This window comes from Oreochromis niloticus, linkage group LG15 (assembly GCF_001858045.2).
Source record: "Oreochromis niloticus isolate F11D_XX linkage group LG15, O_niloticus_UMD_NMBU, whole genome shotgun sequence".
NCBI classification, from domain to species: domain Eukaryota; kingdom Metazoa; phylum Chordata; class Actinopteri; order Cichliformes; family Cichlidae; genus Oreochromis; species Oreochromis niloticus.
The window spans coordinates 39,568,342-39,593,655 of record NC_031980.2 but is presented as its reverse complement, the minus strand read 5'-3'; the positions used below and the strand labels follow the sequence as shown (position 1 = coordinate 39,593,655).

Below are 25,314 nucleotides of genomic sequence, written 5' to 3'. Positions count from 1 at the left end.
AACTGAACAGCTTCAAAAACAAAAAACGTCTTCAAAGGCCTCGACTCCTTGAACGCCACAGAACTGACCATTTGGATTTTCCAAGGAAAAACCAAAGATGGAACTTTGAAAGGTGGAAGACAGTTTTATTTAACCTTGATGGTTTCCAACGTTACCAGCTTGACAAGCAGATCCCACCTGAGATGTTTCTACACTCCACAGTGGAGGGGACGCCATAATGGTGTGGGGTCCTTTTTCGTTCAGTGGAACAACAGAGCTTCAGGAGGTGCAGGGGCGTCAAACAGCTGCTGGCTGTGTCCAGATGTTGCAGAGCGCATCCTCGTGACTGAGGGCCCTCGTCTGTGTGGTACCACTGGGTTTATCAACAGGACAACACTACAGTACATAATGCCCGCAGGACAAGGCCCCTCTTCCAGGAGAATAACATCACTCTGCTGGACCGTCCTGCGTGTTCCCCTGATCTAAATCCAACTGAGAACCTTTGGGGATGGATGGCAAGAGAAGTTTACAGAGATGGACAACAGTTTCAGACAGTAGACGCCCTTCGTGCAGCCGTCTTCACCACTTGGAGAAATGTTCCCATCACCTCATGGAAACGCTCGCATCAAGCATGCCGCACTGAATTTTTGAAGTGATTAACAATAACAGTGGAGCTACTCGTTACTGAGTTCATGTTTGGAACTTTGATTTCTATTTTGGGGGTTTACAGGTTTTTTTGGAGGTGTGGTCCTAAAGTTGGTCAGCTGTAAAACTGCCTGTTTCAGTTTAAGTGCTGTTTTCAATAAATTGCATGCTCAGAAAAATGTTTTGTCTCACTCTTATTTCTTCCTGTTGCATGTTGAAGCTCGACTTGGAACCTTGTTAAGATCCAACCATACAAAATATGATTTTTGCCATTTTTCAAGTGGTCTTAAACTTTTGATCGGGACTGTATAGCTCCATAGCTCCACAATCCAACAAGTGAAACACTGGAGGCTACAGTTGTGTCTGTTCATGTAGGGTTGCTCTGCATCATACGATATTCATTCAATCCTCTAAGTTCAGAGGCAGAATACACTGTGGACAGGTTTCCAGGCGCACAGCTAACATGTACAGACAGACAGCCAAGCTCACATTTAGAAACACAAACTAACCAAACTCCTTGCATATCTTTGGACTGTGGCAGGAAGCCCAGAGAGAACGCACGCAGACACAGGGAGAGCATTATTAAAGAAAAAAAATACATTATTAAAATCTTTGAGAATTTAGACAACTGAAAGTTAAAACAAGCTCAGATCCCTCTGCAGTGTCCTGTGACTGATTTGCCAGCCTGTTACCGCAGTGCCCAACACTTTGGACACTTTTTAATTTTTCTCCTTCAGTCATCACCTTAATTGACCAAAATGACAGTGTGCTTAGAGGCATCGACTGCTGGCTCACCATAAACTCACCGCTCTGGCTATTTATCTTGCTTCCCACAGCTCTGTCTCCACACTTCAACCTGTGAACTTTGTACTCTTCTCTCCAGGCAACAGGCTTTCTTTATGCTGATGTATATCCAATTACCCTTTTCACCAGACGCCCCCAGGTTGTGCACAATGTGAATGAAGGTTAAATTGCTGTTTCTTGCTTGTAATGCGTTTTTTTTTTAAATGGTACGTCTTCCTTTCTGGCATCTTTTGCTTTGTTAAACTGTATTTTTGCAGTTTTATCATTCAGTCAGAAAAGGATGTGGCTGCATTCCTTACAAATCTGACAGCTGAATATGCAATAACCTCAAGCTGGATGTTGTCCAAGGGATAAACTGTTCTTTGTCCTTTAGCTTCTGATTTTTCTTGTCATCGTTTCCTTGCGGGTTCTTGCTTTACAGCTCTAAAGATATTTTCCTGTTCCCCCTGTAGGCAGACGTTAGCCTTGGGAAATCACAGGCATTAGCACTTGCTTAGAATATCACAGTATTCTGCAGGAAATATCCATGCTTGATGACAAATAGTTCCACATCAGAGGGATTGTCTTCCTCCTCAGGCTCCTTCAAGCCAAACATGAGCCTTCTTTCAGACGATCTCCATTCTGCTATGCAGATTATCCCTTAAGGCCTTTCTTTTGTTTCTTGGCTATTGGTTTTGCCTAAATCGGCCACTCAGTAATTTGCATGACACCTTTGTTTTTAGAGGAAAAATGCAACACCGAAGCACATTTTTGATATGATGTGCTCATTCAGGGAACGGCTTTTTCTTCCTGTGTTTTAGTTTCTTTCAGACGTCCTAATTAACGATGCCCTTTAGTGGATTAGGTCCTCTGTTAATGAACACCCATCATCCACCTGAGCCACCTCCTGCCCACTCTAACACAGTTCATAAAAGGGACACTTCATTCATTACTGTAAACGTTACATTACACAAAAACAGTTGAGTTGCATGGGAACATTGTTGCTAGGAGACAGGATTGTGCGATGTCTAAAAATGTTCCCCACCACTGTGCAGGATGTGCTGTAATACACAGACTGCACAGCGCTGGGCAGTGGGAGCTACACCACTCGTAAAGAACAAAGATGCAACCAGAGACTTGGACTGGACCCATTCCAAATTACATGCCATCTCCTTGGGTTGGGTGAGGTCTCATTTTACTGCCACAGATGTCTGATCTCTTTGTCAGTATGTCTCAGGACCTGCTGCTGCTTGAATATGAACACTAGCTGAGTAGAGTAGATGAGTTTAGATCAGGCAGGTGCTGGCAGTCAAAAACAGGTAGTGTGCAAAAGTGAACGTACAGCTGAAGCTACAGTTGGTCAGTAAATAAACACTACAGGTCCTTATTTTTCTTGCAGGCCTCTTCATTTGGATACGCCTGAAGTTAACCACACGAAGACAAATTTTGAAAGTCTGAAGTTGAAGCATGTTAACAAAAAACTGGCTCATCACAATGACTGCAGCTCTGAACATTTAGTAGCAGGTATTCAGTCACCTATATTTTAAGTGTGTCATTATATAACACATTCAAATTCCCAATTTATCATTTGGTCAGGAATCTCTTTATGATTGTTAAATCATACAGGCTCCTTTCCCACTGATAGTCGTTTGTTGCTCATAGTTGATTGATTAGGTCTGAGTAAAAATGCACCCATTCACACACACGTCCAAAGACACAAATTTGCTTCCTGGTTACCATGGTTACGACCCCCATGGCCTTAGCAAAATTGCAGGGCACTTTAATTTGGCCTCATACTGTCTACATCAGTCTCCCTGTGTCTCTGTTGCTCACACAGGTGCTGACCGAGCGCCGTGACTTGATTATCAGAAAAGTATCTGATTGCATTTCATCATCTTTAAAGTTGTTTCACTGGTGATAAATTAAAGAATGACAACCCTTACTCAGCTTAGACAAAGTGTGGTATTGCTGGTGGAGGAGTACATTTTTCAGTCGTGCTTGTAATGAATTGTTGTAGCATGTAAACATTATTTCCACAAAGAGATGCTCTAGCTACAGCCCTGAATCAGAGCAGCAGTTTCTGGAGTGATTATGTTCTTTGGTGACAGTGGACTGTTTTTATATTCATGCAGATCAGGTTCAGTTTGTCTTAGAGAACTTCAGAGGCTTCTTACACTGTCCTCTTGAAAATGGATTGTCATTTCCCGAACATAACACTCTTCTAGTCTTACTGACCACTCAAAGCACTTCAGACTACATGCTATATTTACCCACACAACTACGTGCACTTTGTCTACCTCACATTCAAGGCCATGTTAGAATCACCAGTTACCTGAAATGCATGTCTTTGAACCACAGAAGGAGGATGGACCCACACACACACAGGGCAACACGCAAACTTCACATAGAAACGCTTCAACCAATTTAAACTGAGAGCTTTGTTGCTATGAGCGACGGTGACAACCGCTGTCATGTCTGTTGGTTCATATTTTTCAATACTTGAAGCACTTTGGCTGGAGATGCTACAGGTATTATAACAGTCTATTAACACATACGATGGCCAGCTGGATAAAATCTAAAGTCAAGAAATGTATCACTGACTGTCCTGAAGATCTTTTACATGTTTTCATGTGATGTTTAAACTGGTTTCAGTTGTAATTTTTATCCGTAGTTAGTTTTATGTATAAAAGTTAATTTTATATCATGTCATCCTCTACATGCCTGGGTACTCTTTTTCTGACTGCACTGCTATTAAGGCAAAAGAATTTCTTTCCATTGTGTGAAGACAGAAGAATAAAAGCAAGAAATAGTTGTTATTCACAAAGATGCTCAGCAGGAAAAGACAAAAACCTTCATCTCTAAAACCGCGTTGCTTTTAAAATGTAACCTACAGGTGAAAATTGGCTAACTCTGATTCATCTACAGCAATATTTATTCATGTACATCATCCATGTTAAAAATAAATTAAATTATATAAAACAATCATACTCTATCTTCTTGTTCGTTGCAGTGCAGATGGACAGATGTTGATGTAAAGAGCAGACGAGTCAGTCAAAGCGATAAATATTGATTACATTTTTGTAATGACATAATCAAATGTACATCTTTGGGTGTTTTAATACAATAATCTCTGAGTCTACTTCTTTTATTAAATGCTTGTGATGAGACGGGGCTCACAGCGTCGGCTCACTGAAGGGTTTTTGTTTTGTTTTGTTTTTTCTTTCCAAATGTAAACAACACTTTGATATGCATGATCAATGATGTATCATTCAATCCATTCAAACAATAACCTCTGTGATGCTTCCAGTGTCATAATCATAAACATGTGATGCATCTTTTTGTTCTTCTTGTTTTATTTTGTTCTAATCAATAAAATTACAGTAGAAAACACATTTTTAAAGACAAACCTTCTCATTCTAGAAAGTCTAACAAGGACCCCCGCTGACATTCAGGAGGCTGATTTCATGTTGACATTGCAGTTTTTATTTTGAAATGATCTTTTTCGAGACAGGACCACAATCCAAGGCAGTGTTTGCAGGGTCCCTACATGTGGGTCATTTATCTTGAACATAACCTGCTCTGCAGATTTAAACTATGCTATGAAATTACAAACATAACACTGAAAAACTGGTGTTAAACCTGAAGCTTAAACTAAGCCTCTAATACAGCCCCCTGTTGCATGGATGTGAGCTGAGAGAGGCTGGGAAGGACGTGCTTAACTGGAGGGCAAAGATCGGGTTTTGCACTACAGGCCTCTGTTATCCCTGTTGCTTCAGTATTAAACCAGCCATTAGAGTCACATGATACCAGTCACCAGGACAATGGTTCTCATCTGTGAATTAGCCCTGATAAACAACCCTTGAACTCACCTTAGGTTCGGATGCAGTAGTGGAGACACAGCAGCTCCCTAGCATGTCAACACTTCTGGTGCCAAGTCATTAAGTGGATTATAGTAGAATTTAAAATGTGATTTCACAATGTGATTAACATTTGGCTGGAAAAGTGCCCTTTACATGTTTAATCACGTATCAGAAGTGGCTTTCTGGAGTTTGGTTGAATGATGTTAGAGTACCATCTGTGCTCTTGTTAGATGATGACTGAGGGTTATTATTTTGCAAATTAAAGAGTTCTGTGTGCCAGCTGGGTGTTACCCTGTCACAGTTTACGCTGGATGGTCCATCTCCACAAAATATTGAAATACAATGTGTCAAACAAGACGTTATTAATGTCGGAGTCCTGATATTATCACTTCAAACCAATTGTAGAGCAATTTCACTATTTTTGCATTGAAGTTTTCATTTGGAGTCTGATGGAATTACATTTTCTATATTATAGTTACCCCAGAAAACTTTCCCATTATTGTTGCTTGTTTCATGGAGCTACAGGAAAAGCAGAGGACGTATCTCTTGTTCCGCTTCAAGAAGTTCCACTAGCCTCAGCACAAAACACATAACTCTGTCATCTGTCAAACTACAGTAATGAATGGTTTGCTATCATGCTGTCGTGCTAGCAACATATTGGCAATGTGCATCCTTTTCTCACAGATCTCTTCACAGGTCAGGTGACCTTCACCAAGGTGGCACAGCCCACGTGTGGCTGGAGAGGCCAAATTCAGAACGACTGGCTTCTCTGTCACTGATGCTTGTTTGAATCATATTCACCAGAACTGGCAGATTCAGACTGTAATTCACAAATTCAACCAGTCCAGTAGTGCAAGTGTTTTTGTTTTGGGTTGTTTTCCACCTGTGTGAGGCTGAAACAGCAAGCAGCAGCTGAGAGAGAGCAGGAGGGTGAGTCTGCACTGACACATGGGAGATCTGGAGTTCAAGGAGGTGGAAAAAAATAGCAAGATACATAACTGAGGCTGAACATGCTACCATGGGTGAAGTTACTATGAGCACTAACTTATTCAGAGAGATAGAGAGAGGAAGAAAGAACGGCAGAGGCAGAAAAAGAAGAAAATAGTAGAAATCTGGCACTAAAAGCAAACAATACCATATTGCTCTGACTTAGTAGTGACTGAAGGGCTTGATAGAAGAGATATTATTATTATCAAGTCAAATCAGCATTAATTTGAGCCACAGTATCGGCACATGCTGGTCACAAACTGATGTCAGCACCACATCCATGCAGAGTCACTGCAGTCTGATGACTAACAACAATCACTGCTTCATACTGAAGTCAAAGAGAAAGCAAAGCAATCACCTGAAGTTTTCTCTGTGTTTTCTGAAGAATGACTCATCTTTTTCAACTCTTACAGTAATCATCTTACTGTAATCCAGGAACATCTGTGTTGATGCATTGATGTATCAATGAACTGCACGCAGAGTCAGTGAGACTGACTCACTCACACGCTTATGCCTCAAGCCCCGACATAACGTGCTGCACATACACAGGTACAAAAATCAAGAGCTGCACAACAGCTCAGAAAAAAACATGCCGCAGGTGATATCATGAAGCGCCTTCAAGGTTTCAGACAGATTTTACTTAAAAACAAAAACCATCCCTTTGATTACACATATTTATCAGATGCATTGCAATTTACCCACCACTTACTGTCAATAAAAATTAATTTAGGCTATACAATCCTCCACCTGCACGGTGCAAAGGTGCAAGGTGTGGATCTTTTCTGCTGATGGTTTTCTGACAGACAGTTACAGACAGTGAAATTCCTTGTATGCAATGCACAGAATAAACACAAATATTTACTTTAAAGTAAGACTTCTGAAAGCAATCAGGAGGAAATTATCACAAAAAAAACCCCAACACTTAGCTTTGTTTTTGTTTTATTTTGTTTGTTTTTGTTTTTGTAATTCAGTCCCCAAAAACAAAAAATGACAAATGTCATTGGTCACAAGAGTGTAAGCTGCACACAGCACAGGTGCACAGGTGCAGTGCTGGTGCCAGCCGTGCCTGTGACATGTTGAGATGAAGAAGAAACAGCAGGAAATTGAAGCTGCCAACAAATATAAAGACACAACAGTGTGATGGGCACATCTGCTGAGAACCAAGCTAATGTCATACATTCCAACGAACAGCAGGAGCAACTGGACGACAGAGGAGCAGGGCCTCCTCCTGCTCACTGTGCAGTGGTTGGATGACAACATTGAATTTAGAAACAGGCTGTCACAATGACAAGCACTTCATGCATGCTTCTAAATAAAACACCCTGGTAGCTAAGTGTCTGTGTGATTAAAACTTAAGATGCTATACAAGCCTGGATGCTGTTATGCATTAACATTAGTGAAGTCCCCCAGGCAATGTTATTAGCAGAGGCAGAAGAGCCGAAACGATCAGACACTGTGCAGCATATGAAAAAGTCACGTTTTCTCTTTTGTGAATGCTTGTCTGTGAAAATGCTTTCACAATAAACTTTACTTCATTACTAGTAGCGTGACGTCCTGGTAGCTAACCTGTCCTGAACTCCCTGCACTGGGATTTTGTTTTGTTTTGTTAGACAAAACTTAGAACTTCATCTTAGCCGCGTCTTATTATAGGAGCCAAATTTAAACTTTGCTACATTTTATTATCATTATCATCAGTAGTAGTACTGTCCATTTCATTTTACTGGTTTTATATTTATTCCTATTGCTGCCCACTTTGTTGTGTACACTTATCAAAGTGGACTCACCTGCTCTAAAATATCTAATCAGCCAATCAGACGACCTGCTGGAGTTCCAACCACCCATCAGAATGAGTAAGAAAGGTGGTTGAGGTTACTCTGAATGTGGCATGTTTGTGCTCGGCAGGTTGGTTTTTCCAAGCACAACCATCTCCGAGTTTACAGAACAGAGAAAACATGGAGTAAACTGCAGTTCTCTGGGTGAAATATCTTAATGATGTGCAGAGGAGAATGCCGAGACTGCTTCAAGCTGACAGGACGGCAGCACTAACTCAAATATTCAGTCCTGACAGCCCAGTATGCAAAGGAGAATCTTTGAAGAGCCGACATGTCAAACCCTAAAGCAGCTGAGCAGCAGCAGCAGAAGACCACACTGTGCCACTCCTGTCAGCTATGAACACCAAACTGAGGCTACAGTCAGCATAGGCTCAGCAAAATTACATAATAGAAGATTGGAAACAATTGTCCTGGTCTGATTTCTTGTTTGATCAGGGTCATGGATTGATCCTGCCGTGTATCAAAAGTTCAGGCTGTTGCTGCTGATGTCGTAGTGTGGGGGGATATTTGTGGTACACTCTGAGCCCACCTGTGTCCTCTTACCAGTGCACCCATCACTTTCCACATTCCCATCTGTTACGACCCGGCTCGAGGCATAAATAAATATAACATAAATAAGGAGACAAACACCAGAATTTTGGTGGGGAGAGGTTTTTATCTTAAACTGCACAGAAAGTTGGCTTTAACCGCTGATGCTACCAAGGCAACAGCTAGTGAGGCTTTCTTGAAAGCCCGCCTCAAGTATCCTTTTATCCAGACCTGACTAGGTGTGGTCAATTAGCAACAGCTGAACCCACTGAAGAGATTGGGGCTACAGAGGGACGTAACACATGAATCATGTGCAGTTACAAAATACATTTGGTCATATTTCCTGTATTTGTACATTATCATGGCAACAGCTGAGCCATCGTCACATTACAACACTTAATATGAGCTTAACCTCAGTCAGTGGACGTGCAGCAGTGTGGTGAAAATATTAAACTGTTTTAGGGAACCTTTCAAATAAGTCTAGATAAATTATGGCTTCTAAGAAAATCATGTTGTGTTTCTCATTTATTTGTTTTTGGTTGAACCATTTTTGTTTTCATCCATAAAATTAGTTTATGTTTCTATAGAGAAGTAAAATATTAAACCTTTGTAAAAAAAAAAAAAAGAACCAGTTTCAGCTTAATGCAGTTTTATTCTCAGACATTCAGCTGATACACATCCACTAAAGACTGTCGACTGAATCGCTCACTGTTGTATGTGAACAAGGTTAATCATGATTCGGGCCCTCTCAGCGATATGCTGGCCAACCTTAGGTTGGCTTTCTGTTTTGGAACATAGCAAAACATGTGCCAACATCTATCATATGTGCTAAGTGCACCTACTTCATGCTGCTGCAGAATCACTAATGAGCGAGTCGAAGCTGACCACACAACAATGCTGTTGGTGTCCCAGTCCCTCAGTGGTTCCCAGTCTCTCCTATCGTCTTCATCGTCTCCTCTGTTTACTCTCTTCTTCCTCCTGGTTTGGTGTGGCTGTGTGAGAGCACGGTGGGTCCTTCTCACCGTCTGTCTTCTAACCAGCTCCTGCTGCCTTCTGGCTGACACGCCTGCTTCCCTTTCACTTACCTGCAATAAAAGGACCTCACCCACTTATTGCCAGATTGTACAACTCCTTGAGTGATAAACAGTTCAGGCTACTTCAGTTTTTTTGTGTAAAATCTTTCTACTTTTACTTCTTCCACTTCTCTCTGTGTATCCTGAGCCCATTTGGATTATCACTCGCCCTCTGGACAGATTCATCTCGCTTGGCTCCGCTCCACATGTGAAGAAAATCCCTCTCAGGCCAAACTCAGCTTTCCACTCATCTGGTACTACCTCCTCACCACCACCCTTCCTCCGCCCTTTACCCCAGAACTCATTAACTTACTACTTTAACATATAGACTCATTAAATAAATTTGTAAAAACTGCTTCAGTTTATCCGAGCATGCCGGTCATGTAACTACATCTTGAAGTAAACAGATGTGTGTGACCATTATAGTCCAAAAAAAGACAGTAGCATGAAAATCTGTTATTTAATTCAAAAAACTCTTTCTAGAATGATCCTTTTCTATCAGTTATTAAACAGTATTAGCATCAAATGCTACTGTGAAGTGTAATCCTTTGGCACGTACCGAAAAATAAGATATGTCAAGACATAAACATACGTGATTTTAATTCCAGACTTGAGTGACGCACAGGAACCATATTCCAACACTATTCCAACAGTATTCCAACCCTATTCCAACACTATTCCAACAGTATTCCAACACTATTCCAACCCTATTCCAACAGTATTCCAACACTATTCCAACGGTATTCCAACCGTATTCCAACAGTATTCCAACAGTATTCCAACACTATTCCAACAGTATTCCAACCCTATTCCAACAGTATTCCAACACTATTCCAACACTATTCCAACAGTATTCCAACACTATTCCAACCCTATTCCAACAGTATTCCAACACTATTCCAACAGTATTCCAACCGTATTCCAACACTATTCCAACCCTATTCCAACAGTATTCCAACACTATTCCAACAGTATTCCAACCGTATTCCAACAGTATTCCAACAGTATTCCAACACTATTCCAACAGTATTCCAACCCTATTCCAACAGTATTCCAACACTATTCCAACACTATTCCAACAGTATTCCAACACTATTCCAACAGTATTCCAACACTATTCCATCAGTATTCCAACACTATTCCATCAGTATTCCAACATTATTCCAACAGTATTCCAACACTATTCCAACATTATTCCAACACTGTTCCAACACTATTCCAACACTATTCCATCAGTATTCCAACACTATTCCATCAGTATTCCAACATTATTCCAATAGTATTCCACCACTATTCCAACACTATTCCAACAGTATTCCAACAGTATTCCAACCCTATTCCAACAGTATTCCAACAGTATTCCAACACTATTCCAACACTGTTCCAACACTATTCCAACACTATTCCATCAGTATTCCAACACTATTCCATCAGTATTCCAACACTATTCCAACAGTATTCCAACCCTATTCCAACAGTATTCCAACAATATTCCAACACTATTCCAACAGTATTCCAACAGTATTCCAACACTATTCCAACAGTATTCCAACACTATTCCATCAGTATTCCAACACTATTCCATCAGTATTCCAACATTATTCCAACAGTATTCCAACACTATTCCAACACTATTCCAACACTGTTCCAACACTATTCCAACACTATTCCATCAGTATTCCAACACTATTCCATCAGTATTCCAACATTATTCCAATAGTATTCCAACAGTATTCCAACACTATTCCAACAGTATTCCAACAGTATTCCAACCCTATTCCAACAGTATTCCAACAGTATTCCAACACTATTCCAACACTGTTCCAACACTATTCCAACACTATTCCATCAGTATTCCAACACTATTCCATCAGTATTCCAACATTATTCCAATAGTATTCCAACACTATTCCAACACTATTCCAACAGTATTCCAACACTATTCCAACACTATTCCAACACTATTCCAACAGTATTCCAACAGTATTCCAACCCTATTCCAACAGTATTCCAACACTATTCCAACACTATTCCAACCCTATTCCAACAGTATTCCAACACTATTCCAACACTATTCCAACAGTATTCCAACACTATTCCAACAGTATTCCAACAGTATTCCAACCCTATTCCAACAGTATTCCAACACTATTCCAACACTATTCCAACCCTATTCCATCAGTATTCCAACATTATTCCAACAGTATTCCAACACTATCCCAACACTATTCCAACACTATTCCAACACTATTCCAACACTATTCCATCAGTATTCCAACACTATTCCAACAGTATTCCAACCCTATTCCAACACTATTCCATCAGTATTCCAACACTATTCCTACAGTATTCCAACACTATTCCAACACTATTCCTACAGTATTCCAACAATATTCCAACACTATTCCAACAGTATTCCAACACTATTCCATCAGTATTCCAACACTATTCCTACAGTATTCCAACACTATTCCATCAGTATTCCAACAGTATTCCAACACTATTCCAACACTGTTCCAACACTATTCCAACACTATTCCAACACTATTCCATCAGTATTCCAACACTATTCCATCAGTATTCCAACATTATTCCAATAGTATTCCAACACTATTCCAACACTATTCCAACACTATTCCAACAGTATTCCAACCCTATTCCAACACTATTCCATCAGTATTCCAACACTATTCCTACAGTATTCCAACACTATTCCAACACTATTCCTACAGTATTCCAACACTATTCCAACACTATTCCAACAGTATTCCAACACTATTCCAACAGTATTCCAACACTATTCCAACACTATTCCAACAGTATTCCAACACTGTTCCAACACTATTCCAACACTATTCCAACCCTATTCCAACACTATTCCATCAGTATTCCAACATTATTCCAACAGTATTCCAACAGTATTCCAGCACTATTCCAACACTATTCCAACACTATTCCAACAGTATTCCAACATTATTCCAACACTATTCCATCAGTATTCCAACATTATTCCAACAGTATTCCAACAGTATTCCAACACTATTCCTACAGTATTCCAACACTATTCCATCAGTATTCCAACATTATTCCAACATTATTCCAACAGCATTCCAACACTATTCCTACAGTATTCCAACACTATTCCATCAGTATTCCAACATTATTCCAACAGTATTCCAACAGTATTCCAACATTATTCCAACACTATTCCAACACTATTCCAACACTATTCCATCAGTATTCCAACACTATTCCAACAGTATTCCAACACTATTCCAACACTATTCCATCAGTATTCCAACATTATTCCAACAGTATTCCAACACTATTCCAACACTATTCCATCAGTATTCCAACATTATTCCTACAGTATTCCAACACTATTCCAACACTATTCCAACAGTATTCCAACACTATTCCAACAGTATTCCAACACTATTCCAACAGTATTCCAACACTATTCCAACACTATTCCATCAGTATTCCAACATTATTCCTACAGTATTCCAACACTATTCCATCAGTATTCCAACATTATTCCAACACTATTCCAACACTATTCCAACACTATTCCATCAGTATTCCAACACTATTCCAACAGTATTCCAACACTATTCCAACACTATTCCATCAGTATTCCAACATTATTCCAACAGTATTCCAACAGTATTCCAACACTATTCCAACACTATTCCATCAGTATTGCAACACTATTCCAACACTATTCCAACACTATTCCATCAGTATTCCAACAGTATTCCAACACTATTCCATCAGTATTCCAACATTATTCCAACAGTATTCCAACAGTATTCCAACACTATTCCTACAGTATTCCAACACTATTCCATCAGTATTCCAACATTATTCCAACAGTATTCCAACAGTATTCCAACACTATTCCATCAGTATTCCAACATTATTCCAATAGTATTCCAACACTATTCCAACACTATTCCAACAGTATTCCAACAGTATTCCAACACTATTCCAACACTATTCCATCAGTATTCCAACACTATTCCAACAGTATTCCAACACTATTCCAACACTATTCCATCAGTATTCCAACATTATTCCAACAGTATTCCAACAGTATTCCAACACTATTCCTACAGTATTCCAACACTATTCCATCAGTATTCCAACATTATTCCAACAGTATTCCAACAGTATTCCAACACTATTCCATCAGTATTCCAACATTATTCCTACAGTATTCCAACACTATTCCATCAGTATTCCAACATTATTCCAACACTATTCCAACACTATTCCAACACTATTCCATCAGTATTCCAACACTATTCCAACAGTATTCCAACACTATTCCAACACTATTCCATCAGTATTCCAACATTATTCCAACAGTATTCCAACAGTATTCCAACACTATTCCAACACTATTCCATCAGTATTGCAACACTATTCCAACACTATTCCAACACTATTCCATCAGTATTCCAACACTATTCCAACAGTATTCCAACACTATTCCAACACTATTCCATCAGTATTCCAACATTATTCCAACAGTATTCCAACAGTATTCCAACACTATTCCTACAGTATTCCAACACTATTCCATCAGTATTCCAACATTATTCCAACAGTATTCCAACAGTATTCCAACACTATTCCATCAGTATTCCAACATTATTCCAATAGTATTCCAACACTATTCCAACACTATTCCAACAGTATTCCAACAGTATTCCAACACTATTCCTACAGTATTCCATCAGTATTCCAACATTATTCCAACATTATTCCAACAGTATTCCAGCACTGTTCCAACACTATTCCAACACTATTCCAACAGTATTCCAACACTATTCCATCAGTATTCCAACATTATTCCAACAGTATTCGAACACTATTGCAACACTATTCCCAGAAACCCCAGATTTATATCTCAGCATGACACTGCACATCCTTTAAACTCACACAAAACGGAAACCAAGGACTACTTTTTTCAGCTGCGTAATATTGTCCAAATTAAGAGCATCCTTTTGTAGAGCAGGCTGACCAGCTGTTCAGTTTTTGTCCTGTACCTCCCTGCTGCGAGAGCGTCCTTTGAGTAAACACAGCAGGTCAGTCACTTTTTTCGAGAGGGTTTCTTGTCCACTGGCCTTGAAGTGAAGGTTGTTACCATGAGTCAAGTGCAAGCTGCCCCGTCAGTCTTTTGCTGGCTGAAAATTGAAAATGAAGATTCATAAACTATGGAGATTTCAGCAGAATGTACTGAAACCAGCCTGAAAGAAAAAGACTGAAACGTCTTGGAACTGGGAGAAGTTCATGGCACATTTCATTTTATTCATTTATTTTTTTGCATTTTTTATGACAGCTTCTGTATTTTTCAGTTTCACAGAGGGAAAAAGAAGCAGAGTCAGACAGTGCATGTGAGTTTGTCAATGTGTGGCTATAAATAGAGATGACCCACTCTGATGAGTGATTATATGACGATTGCATCACAACAAACTTCAGCTAATTTGATGCTAACTGTTTTCAGTTTGTGAGCTTAGTGCCTGCACCCTGCACGGTTTGCATGTTTGCCTGGTGAGATCAGGTGTATCAGACTCAGAACAAAGCTCAAAAGAAATTTGTATCTCTTCCATTTAGCTTCTTTTCATAGACTATGCTATAAAACAAAATATAATTCTCCTTCATCCTTAATGACTGAGCTTCATCACATCTCACAGACAGCACTGTAGTATATCCTAATACAGCACTTCACTTTCACAGTGCAGGGTTACTTGTGGGTCTTGGAGTTCAAAGCAGGCAGCTTTACTCTGTAACGGAGTTTTCTTCATATTTTTCATACTCAGTGTGACTAAAGGCTGCTCGTGGGCCAATAGCATGGTTTTCTCTGCTACTGTAAGGTCCTGACCTTACAGTGTAAGACACCCTGACATGGAGTAAAAATTGAATTAAAACATAATGAAGCATAGACTGTATTTAAAATGCCTTCCCCCACTGGCTTTTTAAAGCTTCAGCTTTAACATTTTCTAATAAAATAACTTCAATTTCACCCCAAAACTGGAACACAAATTTCTGGACAACCTTTATCACACACAGCAGACCCACTACTGACTCATTTCCACTGTAAACTGTGCATTTCATAAACCTGTGAAAAATGACAGTTTTAAGAAGAATTTGCTGAATTTGATGGCATCAACATCAGTCAAATGTTTGGACAGGGGTAACAGAAGGCCGGCAAAGTAAGTGCTACTAAAAAGAAACAGTTGGAGGAACATTTTGCAACTAATTGGGCGAATCTGCAAAAGCTCAGCAGCATGAGTGGGTATAAAGAGAACATCTCAGAGAAGCAGAGTTTCTCAAAAGTACACGCAGGCAGAAGTTCACCAGTCTGCAAAAAAACAACCCCAAAACAGCATCTACAAACTGTGGAAGTGTTAAAGTGTCCCTTAATGTAAAGTTGCAAAGACTTTGAAAATCTCATCTACACTAAATAATATTAGCAAATCAGTAGATTCTGAAAATGTGTGCCCATGGGACGAGGCCAAACATCAGTGCTGGATGTGTGTTTGGGTCCTCAGGCACCACAGAGCTACACACTGGAACGATTCTGTCATTGAAATAACTGCAGGGGATTCACAGTCATGATTGGGCCACTCACAAATGCAGGTTAAAGCTTGATCTTGCATAAACATTTTTAAAAGTATGAATCATAAAACATGATGAATCATTGTTGGAAAACATGGATGTTGCATCCTCCAAAGAGGAGAGGGACACCCGCTGGTATCAGCACTCGAAAGCCTAGCTCTCTGATATACCTGTGCTTGCACATCTGGAGAGGCACCATCAGTGCTGAAAGATATAAACATGTTTTAGAGCAACATTTTCTCACATGCAGATGACGCCTTTTTCAGCGAAGGCCTTTCATATTTGCTAAACCGCACATTTTAAAACAGCTTTGCATCAGAAGAATGCAGATGGTGAACTGGTCCAAGTCTGCAGTCCAGAACCTTCACTAGCTGAAAACACCGGGCACATGATGAAACACAAAGTATGATGAAAAAGAAACAGGACTTTTAAATAACTAGCATCCCCACCCAAAACATGGGTTTATGAAATATGCAAATCACTGCATTCTGTTTTTATTTACATGTCACAGTTTTTGGGGAATGTTTTTGGAATTGGGGTTTTATTTTAATCAAAAATGCTACAAAAACTGGCTGCACGTGTGTGCACATATATGTCAAAGCAGCCACGCCTCTAACATAAGACAGATGTCATTCACATAAGGTACACTGTTACCACACAGATGAGTACAAGGCTCACCCAGCATTTCTACACTGCTGTGTATGTATGTACACTTAGATTTGCAATCAGGCTGCTACAGTTTCACCATCTTTGGCTCTTACAGGGTTCGTACGGGTGCTTGAAATCCTTGAAAATGCTTGAATTTTAATGTTGTCTTTTCAAGGTTGGGAAAGTGCTTGAATTTCAGATGTGGTGCTTGAAAGTGCTTGAAAATGTAACTGTATTTCATTCACCACAAATAACTATCTGATTAAATAGTTTTCTTATCAGATAGAGAAATAAAAATGAGTCGCAAAATGTAAAAGCAAAATTTCCCTGCCTGGGCTTCCTTGCGTCTGTTTCAACGTGTGTCCCCGCCCCTCCCTCGGCCAGTCGGGGATGAGTGCGCTAACATATCTGTAGGTTGCTGTTTAAATGAGTGTATGATGGAAAACGACAGTGGCGGAGTTTGCGCTCTCCAGTCGCATGATAGGTGAGTGCTAGTAAATAATTTTCCAGTATGCGTACGTTACGCATGCAATTTTTTAAAATTATGATTATTATTTTGCTAGCTATCAAACTCGCTGGAGAAATGATTGAAATGCACTGAGTGTGATGCAGTATGGCAGCGCTATTATGGAATATGCTGTGAACTTAGCTAACATTACTTAGCAGTGATATGAGTTAATTTATTCAAGTGAAAGCTTTAAACATTAGCCCGATACATAACTAGCCAACTTAAGGCTTTCTGATTAACCCTCTGGGGTCGACCCAGAGTCTCCATTTCAACTTGGGTCGAACGTGCAGACTTCAAGCTATATACCAGTGTTTAAACTGTGTTGATAGGCCACGTAAAACCGGTGTTTTTTGTTTTTAATAAAACAGTGGCGTTTACTCCGGGAAGAAACGGTAAAAAACGGCGTTTTCTATGGAGAGCGCTAGCAAAGACGCTTTGCTTGTGAGTGAAAAAAGAAAAAGAAAAAAGACTCCTTTCCTATTGGTGGAAAAATGTACCATGTCGACCAATCAAAAAATGATATGGCAACATGTGCAATTTGGTCGTTTGGGAAGAGGGGGAAGTTTTAGGAGTGACCGGCGAAAGAGAGAGAGCGAGTGAGCGAAAGACAGAGAGAGAGTTTTGATACGTGAGAGATTTGTGACGTTTGCCGTGTTTGGAGTCTCAAGTTAGTGTGTTGTCTTGTGTAGTTAGTGTGTAGTTTTTGTTTTGTGTGTCAGTTCTACTAGTGAATGTCACAGTTGCTGCAAAAAAGCCACCAAAGGCAGATTGCAGTGTAAACGCTGAGTGACACACCTGCTGTTCTCATCTGTGTTATAGTGGACACAAACTATTTTTTGGAGTTGCATAAATAATTTGTGTGCCTTCTTATTTGACGTAGAGCACCTGATTGTTCTGTAAATAGTTTTAGATGGTTATATAAAAAACGTCTGAGCCTTGGCTGCATTTTTTTTTTTTAGGTAAATAGTACCATATAACTTTGTTGTTTGCAAAACTTGTGCATATTTTTAAAAAAAAATGTACAATTTGCATTTCAAGTTATGAAAATGATTCCTTAAACATGCTTGTGGTTTTTACAGTCAAAAATATCACTTTTTACTCGTATTTTAAATTATGTCTGAATTTAGATAAATTGTGCTGAAATAAAGGTGAAAGGTAAAGGTGAAATATAGAGGCCAAATCAAAAGTAGTCAAAAACGACCAATTATACCCTGGACACCAGAGGGTTAAAGGCTAAAAGCAAAGTTGTCACCAAGTACTGTTTATATTTGTGTGTATTGCTGCAGCTTTTTTGAGCATTAACTTGGTGCCTTTGGGTGAAACAATGGTAATATGAGGGACCGATCCATGTGGTCACAAAGAATAGCCACTTGTTTCTGTGCTACCAAAGTTCCCCGGCTTTCATTCAAAATGTGTTTATCGTCAGCACCTACACATTAAACTACTTAAACATTATAAATGTCTTCAAGTTCACACTGAGGCCTGTGGGACACTATCAGCCACTCAGACAGTACACACATTTATGTGTATTTGTATATGAATATTTCATACTTTAAGGCTGCCTGTTTATTTAAGGGAGATGAACAAAATACATTGGAATTGTACATAATAATATCACGGAAAAGCTTGAAAAGGGACCTTGAAAGTGCTTAAAAAGTGCTTGAATTTGACCCTGAAAAAGACGTACGAACCCTGCTCTTACTGTACAACTCTGTACAACAGACAGCAGAGACCTAACAGTGGTTAGCACTGTCATGTCGCATTAACAGGGTCCAGGTTGAGGCTCGCATCTTCTCCCAGTGCCTGTAATGCATTGTATAGTGTAGGTGCCTATCTGGTCTTACTGACCACTCAAAGCACTTTAGTTGAGAGAAGTCACATGTTTAACTGTACTTTCATACAGCACTTTATACATTTTAAGTACTTCACCTCCCTCACAGTTTAGAAACAGCAATTAGCCTGACATGCATGTGTTTGACTGCGGGAGGAAGCCCATGCAGGCACAGCAAGAAGATGCAAACTCTGCATCCCTTCTTTTCAGCTACTCCAGCTTCCTCCACATTTCAGAAACATGCTTGTTAGGTTAACCGGTGATTCTAAATTGTCCGCAGGTGTCAGTGTGAATGTGAATAGTTGTCCTTCTGTGAGTTAGCCCTGTGATGTACTGTGCAAGATGCCTTTTGCTGGGATGGGCTTCAGCCCAAATAAGTTGGGAAAAAGGTGGATGGATGGATACAGCAGTAGTGCAAACTAGCAGTGCGAGGCTAAGGTCACACTCATGAGTATGTTTGCTTTTCCCTGCATTGTCAATATTCAGCATGAGTAGGAAATGACACGTCTTTGACACTTGCTGCAGGGTTCACAGATTTGCTACAACATCATGTTGTTTATCCTGAAACTCAGTGTGCAAATATTAAACCTGACTCCTCAGGTCAGCTGTGTGGCTGACATTTCTGTGCATGGTGCTGCATAGCTTGAATACACCTACTGAACTTTTTTCTTCTGTTTAATAAAGTTAAATTAAAAATGAAAGAGAAAATCAGACTCGGACTCAAAGCCACGTGATTTTTAATCTCAGTGACACATTCGAATTAAATGAAATGATAGAACATGCGATGAAATAAAGGTGTGTGTGTGTGTGTGTATGTATGTGTGTGTGTGTGTGTGTGTGTGTGTGTGCGCGCGTGTGTGTGTGCGTATGTGTGTGTGCATGTGTGTGCGTGTGTGTATGTATGTGTGTGTGCATGTGTGTATGTGTGTGTGTGTGTGTGTGTATGTATGTGTGTGTGTGTGTGCGTGCGTATGTGTGTGTGCATGTGTGTATGTATGTGTGTGTGTGTGCATGTGTGTGCGTGTGTATGTGTATGTGCATGTGTGTATGTATGTGTGTGTGTGTGCATGTGTGTGCGTGTGTGTATGTGTATGTGCATGTGTGTATGTATGTGTGTGTGTGTGTGCATGTGTGTGCGTGTGTGTATGTGTATGTGCATGTGTGTATGTATGTGTGTGTGTGTGTGTGTGTGTGTGTGTGTGTGTGTGTAAGTCATATTTCTCAGTGTTTAATTAAACTAAACAGGATGATAAGCAGGGACCTGCATGTATAAAAACGTGACTTCACTGCAGTCCATGAAAACAGGCTCACTGCCCGACGGAGGTCTTGAGAAGTTTAAAGGATTAAAGGAAGCTCAGAGTTGTTTTTTTGATTAATACTGAATGATTCCTGGAAGAATTCATCCGCAGTCCATCAACAAATTAATTATTTTCTCACCCTGTTACAGTAGATGTTTGAAGGCTCCATTATTATGCTGTTTGATTATTTATTTATTTGTTTTATTAACCTTCAGTTCATCCAAAAACTGAGACTACTGAAATCTTAAAATTGTCAGTGCTTATTATTTTTTGACTCAGACACAGCAATGTATATAAAAATTACACTAAAATACAGAAAATACTGTTATAAAATAAACACAGACATAAAGAGAATCAGAATTAAAAACAAAAGAAACTAAAAAAATATAAAACATCAGGATATTTGGTTGCCGACAGTAACAGTCAGGCACAACCTGCGACTGTCATTTCAGATGATGTTGAGATTATTTAGCATGACCACTGTAGGATTAAAGAAATTGTTTTACTGCTACTGTTCATAACCATCATCTTTATCATTGCATTAATTATCATTTCATCAAAGCATTTATTGAAGTTGCTGGCATTATGTTATAATTTGTATTACAGGTGTGATCATAATCACATATTAACATGTTTATTACAGGTGCAGTTATAACCACTTTAAATCATTGAGTTAAATCTATAATCTTAAAAAGCTTATATGCTGAGTATATTGTTACAGTAAAATAGTAGCTGAGCACAGGCCTGAGTGCATTCAGCAACATGTTGCACTAGAGTTTACTTGACAATAGGTGACAGAAGGAGGACGAGTCCATGGGGACCTCAAAGGCCTGAGATCATCACCATATTTGGAAGAGGATGCCAGAAAGGGGAACTTCTGTGTCTGCATTTATCTCTTAGAATTGATCAGTGTCTGTAAAAGAGGCAAACAATGTTCTTAAGATGCAAATTATGTGCTTGTAAACGCAAGAGAGGGCGTTATAATACCCTGATGTTATAAAAGCAATCTGAAGTGTATTTTTGGGCGGAGATTTACAACTGATGTTTTGCAGTGTACACCTCCCCACGCTGCGTGTATTCATTAAAATCAATTGTTTTGATCGAGCTCTTCTGGACCATCGTTGTTTTACTCTCGTCCTCAATATCGGACCCTTAACACCTCCTTCCTGCGCTCCATTATGGACAGTAATGCAATGTAATTTCAGTTCAATTCATATAGCAACAGTTTACAACAACAGTAATCTCAAAATGATTTATATTGTAAGAGAACCCTCGAAGAGCCCGAGGACTCTTTCTCTAAAAGTACGGAAGCTCAAACAGAATCAGGGTCAGGAAGTCGGGGCATTTCCAGAATTTTTAAAATGGTGTTAAACACGGGGCAACCGAGAACCAGTCAGGGAAAGCCACGAGAAATCAGAAAATTCTAGATAAAATTCTAGGTCAAATAAATACCAAACTAAGGCTTTAAAAACACTCAGGTTCAAAACTTGTGAAAAGCTGAAGAAAGTTTGTTGTAAAAACTAATTCACAGTAGAAAGCAAAAATCACAGTCATTACATGATCATTAAAAAGTTAGGTGTAGCTGTGATAGTGGCCCAGTTGTTATCAGATAAAAACACAGTATCCAACAGAACTACGACTAAGTGGTAAAAGTAAACAAAAAGGATGTGTGACACATTCTTTGAAGAACAAATGAGTAACAGTTTGTTTCTGGATGGCTCATATTTCGAATCTTAGTTTTTTAGAGCAACAAGTCACCATAGCTAATGTTAGCATGTTTGATTACCAAACTGCATCCATAAACTACAAACAGGTGCACACACCTGCTGATTGTTGCTAAGAGACTAAGAAACCAGACTGATTCAATGCTTAAACAACAAACTGTTTGTCTGCTTGTTTCATTAAAAATGCTACAAAATGCAATAAGAGCACAAACAATGAGGACACATGTAACAGGCCGTGCCGGCTGCAGCTTCGCACAGACAGAGCTCCTGTAAAAGAGGAAACTTTCATTAAAAGCTTGTTAGTGCTGTGAAGCTGTGGCCACGAGAGGAACTGCAGTTTCTGGCCCTTCATTATCTTCATTTTTCAGTCCTGGAAGTTTAAAAGAAGAATCGATCACAAAAGGCTATAAAAGGTTTTTAATGACACAAATATTACAAATATTTAAAAACAGGATGGATCACCTTTACAGACCATCAAAGCTGTGCTCTTCTAGTGTAGCGCAAACTGCACATTTTTGTAATATTAGCGAGAGGTGCCTTTGTTCTCAGATTCTGTTCTCCAAGTTATGAGTTAAAAAGAAATGGAACTGTTCCTCTGGCTCCATATTTGTTCTGACACCAGCCACTGAACATCCTTAACCCGAGTGCACCTTTTGTCCGTTAGAGGGCGACACCGAGGCGCAGAGGGGCCGGCCCAGAGCCAGTCCCAGGCAGGCTGTAGTGCCACTGAGCCGGGTACAGCAGACAGACACAGAGAAGGGCTGGGGGAAGGAGGAAGACTCCTCATGACGCCGGGTTTTACCGGGAACTGAAAAAACCATCTACCTGTTTTGGAAGGAGAATTTTACGAGAACAGAATGCTTCGTGTTTGGATGCTGATGGCGGCGGTGCAGGTAAATATTTCTTCTTTTTCTTTTCTTTTTTTTCCCCGCGAACGAACTGCGGTGGGATTTTCGCCGCAGCAGAGCAGAGTGATGCTGGTTAGAGGAGACAGAGAGGAGCGCTCTGCGCAGATGGGAGGACAATACAGTTGAACTACAAAACAGTTCCCATCCGCGTCGTTTGTACTCATGTCATCAGTGCTGTTCTCACCAAAGAGCCGCTTATATTCACTCAGCCTGCTGGGAGGAAAACGTTGCTGATCCCGGTCCTGCTGCTTTATCACAGGCGCGACGCACTCGCTGCGTAACGGTCCGTGTGTCGGTGAAAGCTGCGGGTTTCAGCTCGATGCTGCTGGTGTGAAGACTCCCGAGTCAGGAGCCTCTTTATCATCCGTCCCTGCATCCTCGGTGACAGGCGGCTGTCCATCGCCCTGTTCTTGCTGCTCATTGTGACACCCGTGTTTGCCTTTCTGCCCGAATACCAGGCGTTACTTTTATTCAGCTGTAATCCAGTTTAGTCTGACCGGATCTGTGTCACATAGCGCCGTTCTCCATTAAAAAAAAAGATGGCAGTTTGATTTGTCCTCTCACGCCCAGACATAACGCTGGAGCCAGAGTCGTGTCTGAGCCGTGGCTCGGTTCACAGTGCAGGCTGTATCCACGCCTGTGCTCTCGCCCTGTGTTGTGTTCCGTGTGCATCCTGAGGCGCAGTCATGCTAACCTTTAATGCTGTTTCTGTGCTGTCACTTGGCCTGTGGGAACATTGAGCCGATGTCCAGAGTTACAGCAGGAGTCCGTGGACCATCCACAGTCCTGTGATTCAGTATCAAGCTTAACTTTTTAAAGCACCACACCAGTATATGTGTATACAGTGTTGTATTGCTGCTGACCAGGCTGTCCTTTGTTTTACGCGTAATGACATTTTCCATCCATTTCAGCTGCGACCCTGAAAAATCTGTGATTTTTATTTAATATACTCAGAAAAATAAAAGTATAAGCGTGGAAGATTTTTTTTAAACTGTGACATGCTTTGAAAATGTTATGGATCATTTGTATTAAAGCAGCAAAGCTCTGCCACAGGCGAGGCTCCATGTGGGCTGAAAGAAGCACACAAATGCACCTTCAGCAAGATTTAATGAAGGCAAAAAAAGACAAGGCGATCCTTTCTGTGTGGGAAAAAATCAATAAAGAAGACAGTGCTGTGCCAAAGGGTCAAAGGTCGGGTTCTAAAATAAGCCCATCACCAATGCCTCTCTCTCAAAAAAGCAAGGTCAGCACTCTCCGGGGCTTACCTCCAATCCTCTACAAGCCTTTGATTGGTCTGCCTTTGTTACCTAGTAGGTACAATTTGTAGCTGTTATCAAGGCTTTGATCATGTACCTGAAGGTGCTGCTGATGATAGGGTTAATGATTCAGTGATACCTCACTGTAGAGGGTTAACGGGCTTGTAGATAATGCAGTTATTTGTAGATAAAACAGTTAACAGCATTAGGCAGAACATCATCTCAGTTTGTGGAGATAATGAGCCCCCTGTTCCCCGCAGCCTTTAGTTACACCAGGAGGAAGAAATGTTTGCAAGTTGATTAGGGTTTGATTTTATCTGTGGTGTCACAAATGCTATCCATCCTTGTGATAATGCCGCTCTGTGTGCTGACCTTTCCTCCTGAGGGGGGCTCTGCTAAATTATTGTCATTTGTGAATCCTGTGCTTTGTGATTATAATGACGCAGATTAATTTTGCTGCAGGCAAAGCTTTAAACGCTTGACTCACTGAGAACTTTGAAGTGATGGCGAGCTTCATATTTAAATATATAAATAGGCTCATAATGGACAAACAAACGAGGGGAAGGACTGGACGTGTGAGACTTTCTGCATCCACCGAGGATAACAACGCACCGGAGCGATTCATCTTTAATCAGAGGTGTATCTTTTGCACCAGCTGTGTTTACATGAACAGGTTTGTGCTCAGATGTGCACGAGAAGCTGACTCACTGACAGCAGTGCCGAGTGATGCTTTTGGGTGGAAAGTGCATCCCAATGTTAGGCTTAAAGATGGGTAGAGGAAAAAAGTCAAATATGCAGCATCTGTTTATTGTATGGAAATGTTACCT

At 40.2% G+C, this 25,314-nt stretch overlaps 1 protein-coding gene across 1 annotated transcript in view; it reads left to right on the top strand.

Moving 5' to 3' along the window:
• The first annotated feature begins 23,044 nt into the window (after positions 1–23,044).
• The window catches only part of LOC100693372 (cadherin-2), a 99,843-nt gene continuing 97,573 nt past the window's right edge, over positions 23,045–25,314 (top strand). The window contains exon 1 of the mRNA XM_005457282.4: positions 23,045–23,216. Within this exon, the coding sequence (XP_005457339.1) occupies positions 23,181–23,216 (36 nt within the window). The 5' untranslated portion in view covers positions 23,045–23,180. The remainder of the gene's footprint in view (positions 23,217–25,314) is intronic.